The sequence below is a fragment of the Gavialis gangeticus genome, unplaced genomic scaffold (assembly GCF_001723915.1).
Source record: "Gavialis gangeticus isolate Ggan-Ray unplaced genomic scaffold, GavGan_comp1, whole genome shotgun sequence".
Classification (NCBI taxonomy): domain Eukaryota; kingdom Metazoa; phylum Chordata; order Crocodylia; family Gavialidae; genus Gavialis; species Gavialis gangeticus.
Window position 1 is genome coordinate 16,025,353 of NW_017729000.1, and position 2,722 is coordinate 16,028,074.

The following is a 2,722-nucleotide window of genomic DNA, read 5'->3' on the forward strand; positions in this document are numbered from 1 at the left end:
TTATTACTGAGTTTTGCTTCGCAGTTACTATTAAGTGGGTATCATTATTGTGTTAAGGACCTTTGGATTCCACAGCTCTTTTAGGGGCACATGTTGTTTTAGGGCTGTTGATACAGAGTAACTAATACTCATTTAGTGTTTCTCACAGACTCCCTCTAGAGGCTCATAGGGATAAAACCTCTAATTAGTATACCTCTCTATAATTAATAATGATTTCCATGTGAATGTGGGTAGAGTGTGAGAATCAGGATCTTGTTTCCAAAATGTCATCATGGTGAAAGACCCTAGTCTGAACTCAAACAGTCACCTGGGTCTGTTGACCAGCTGTAGGTCTTTCCATCAGCAGAAACTTCCTTTGCATGCACACCTGAAACATATTTAGGGAACCAGGCTTGGCTCTTCTTTCTATTCTAGCATATAATCTGTCATGGGAAGGCATTATTTCTGCTGTGATCTCTAGAGACATGGCTGTTCCCTGGAAATTTTTTATCTATTTCTGTTGTTACACCAGGCTGCTTTCTTCTAGCATCTTATGTTCTCCCAGCTCCAAGGATGATGTGGTACCTGATGAGACTCTTGAGTTGCTGCTAGTTCCTGATAATAAGCTGCCTGAGTTACCTCCATTGTTGCTGCTGCCACCAGGTATGAGACATGGCTATACCCTCCTGCCTCCCCTTCTCAAGGTGCTGTCTGATCAGAGACACCAGCACTGGGAAAGTGAGGTCCCAAGGCTCCAACCAGACTCCAGAGCCCTTAGGTACATGAAGAGACTGTACAAGATGTCTGCCACCAAAGAAGGGATCCCAAAAGTCAAGAGAAGTCACCTTTATAACACTGTCCGTCTCTTCACTCCACATGCTGAGTGCAAATACCATCATAGGAATGAAATGAAAGGTATGTTGGGGTGTCCTGGGATGGGGGGAGAGCGGGTGATATGAAAAAAGTGAAAAACTTCCTTGTTAACTAAAATGGAGTAAAGAAAGCTCTAATCCAACAGATCTGTAACTTAAAATCTGCTGAGTGGCTTTTCCTTTAAGCTGTTAGGGTACTTCTGAAATCTAAGCTAAGGCTTCTCACCACTTGCGCCTCTACACCCGAGCAATACCTACCTCAAGTCCTACTGCTGCTTAGTCAAAACTCCAGTTAAGTACTATCTAGGATTATAACTACTGTCTCGAAGATTATAAACTCGCTAGCTTCTTGGAAAATAGCAGGAAAAAAAGACATCCCATAAAATCTACTGGATGCCTTCTATCTTTTTACTGCCTCTTTCAATTCTGCTTTTGGTAAGGCAGTGAAAACAGCAATGATCCATTACAAGGCAGCTTTTTAATTGGGCTAGGTCTGCTTTCCTTGTAACATTAACCAAAGAAAAATCCCACCCCACTTCTGTAAACATCCATAAGTATAAAATAGAATGTCTAGTAAATTAGATGTAAGGTAGACAAACTTACATGGCTGGGCAATTTCAAGGAAAACATGATTGTGCAGGGTGATAGATGTGATCTGGTTACAACACTGACAACAAGAGTCGAGACTTCTAATTGTATACATGGCTACGGATAAGTTGCTTCAGGTCTTGGGTTTCCTCACCTGTAAAATAGGATAATCCTGTCTAAAGATATAAATAGTTTCTCTCCTGAAGGAGAGAAGTGCTTTGAAGTGAAGACTCACTAAAAACTTATAAATACTTATAGAATATAAACTAAAAAAAATACAGGATATGCCCTTTGAATAGAAGGCTTTATGCAGCATAAGAATCTATTGTTTAAGTGAGACCTATTAACAATGGGTATGTGTTCATTTTAACATGCCTTAAATATTACTTTTAATAAATCTGGTAGGAAAAGTTTGAACCAAGCCACCAAAAACTGTTCTGAAGATGCTTTATTCAAATTGGAAGTCAAGTGTCGTACCTAAGGAATAAAGTCCTGATTTGACTTTAAGGCATGGACTGTGCTGGTAAACTCAAAAGCAAACCATTTTAGTTGCTCAAGGCATGAAACTGAATTGAAAATACTATATAATATACTGTATAAAATTAATATCAACATGTTGTTTGGTATTCTGCATTACTAGTCAACACATTTAAAAACAAAATTTGCAGTGTTAGGGCTCTGGAGCCTGAAAATTTTAAAAGCATGGACAAGATCTTGGGAGATGAGTAAAATTGGTGCCACCTCTTAGAGTACGCAAAAAATGGTGTAGAGTTGGTGGATGAAGAGCTTCTGATTCTCTCATTTCATAATCCAAGCACAGGGGAACAGTCCGAAACCTGAAAGGCAGCAGATTTAAAAAGTGACTGAAGGAAATACTTTTTCACACAACTTATAATTAAATAATCAAACCCTTTTTGTTAAAGATACCACTGAAGCCAAGAATCTAGCAGGACTGAAAAGGGGATTGGACATCCATACGGATAACCACAGTATCCATAATTGATGCTAGAAAAGCTGTGGAAAGGCTAAAAGACCTCTACTTTTAGGGTTTAAACCAATCTTTAGCTACAAAGTGTTAAGTGCTCAAGGGGTAGATAATCCCATGTGTATTAACATCAGTTTCTTGCACACTTTTCTGAGGCTTCTAGTAGTGGCCACTTATGAAAACAGGATATTGGACTAGATAAACCGCAGGTCTGAGCCAGAGTAGGGCAATACTGATGCAATGAAAGGACACTGTCTAGTAGCCTGGTTGTGTAACTTCTAGTATCTCTTAGAACCAA

General features: G+C 39.2%; 1 protein-coding gene across 1 annotated transcript in view; it reads left to right on the forward strand.

Moving 5' to 3' along the window:
- Nucleotides 1-402: 402 nt before the first annotated feature.
- GDF9 (growth differentiation factor 9) overlaps nucleotides 403-2,722 on the forward strand; it is a 3,739-nt gene continuing 1,419 nt past the window's right edge. The window contains exon 1 of the mRNA XM_019506344.1: nucleotides 403-894. Coding sequence (XP_019361889.1) covers nucleotides 465-894 — 430 coding nt within the window. The 5' untranslated portion in view covers nucleotides 403-464. The remainder of the gene's footprint in view (nucleotides 895-2,722) is intronic.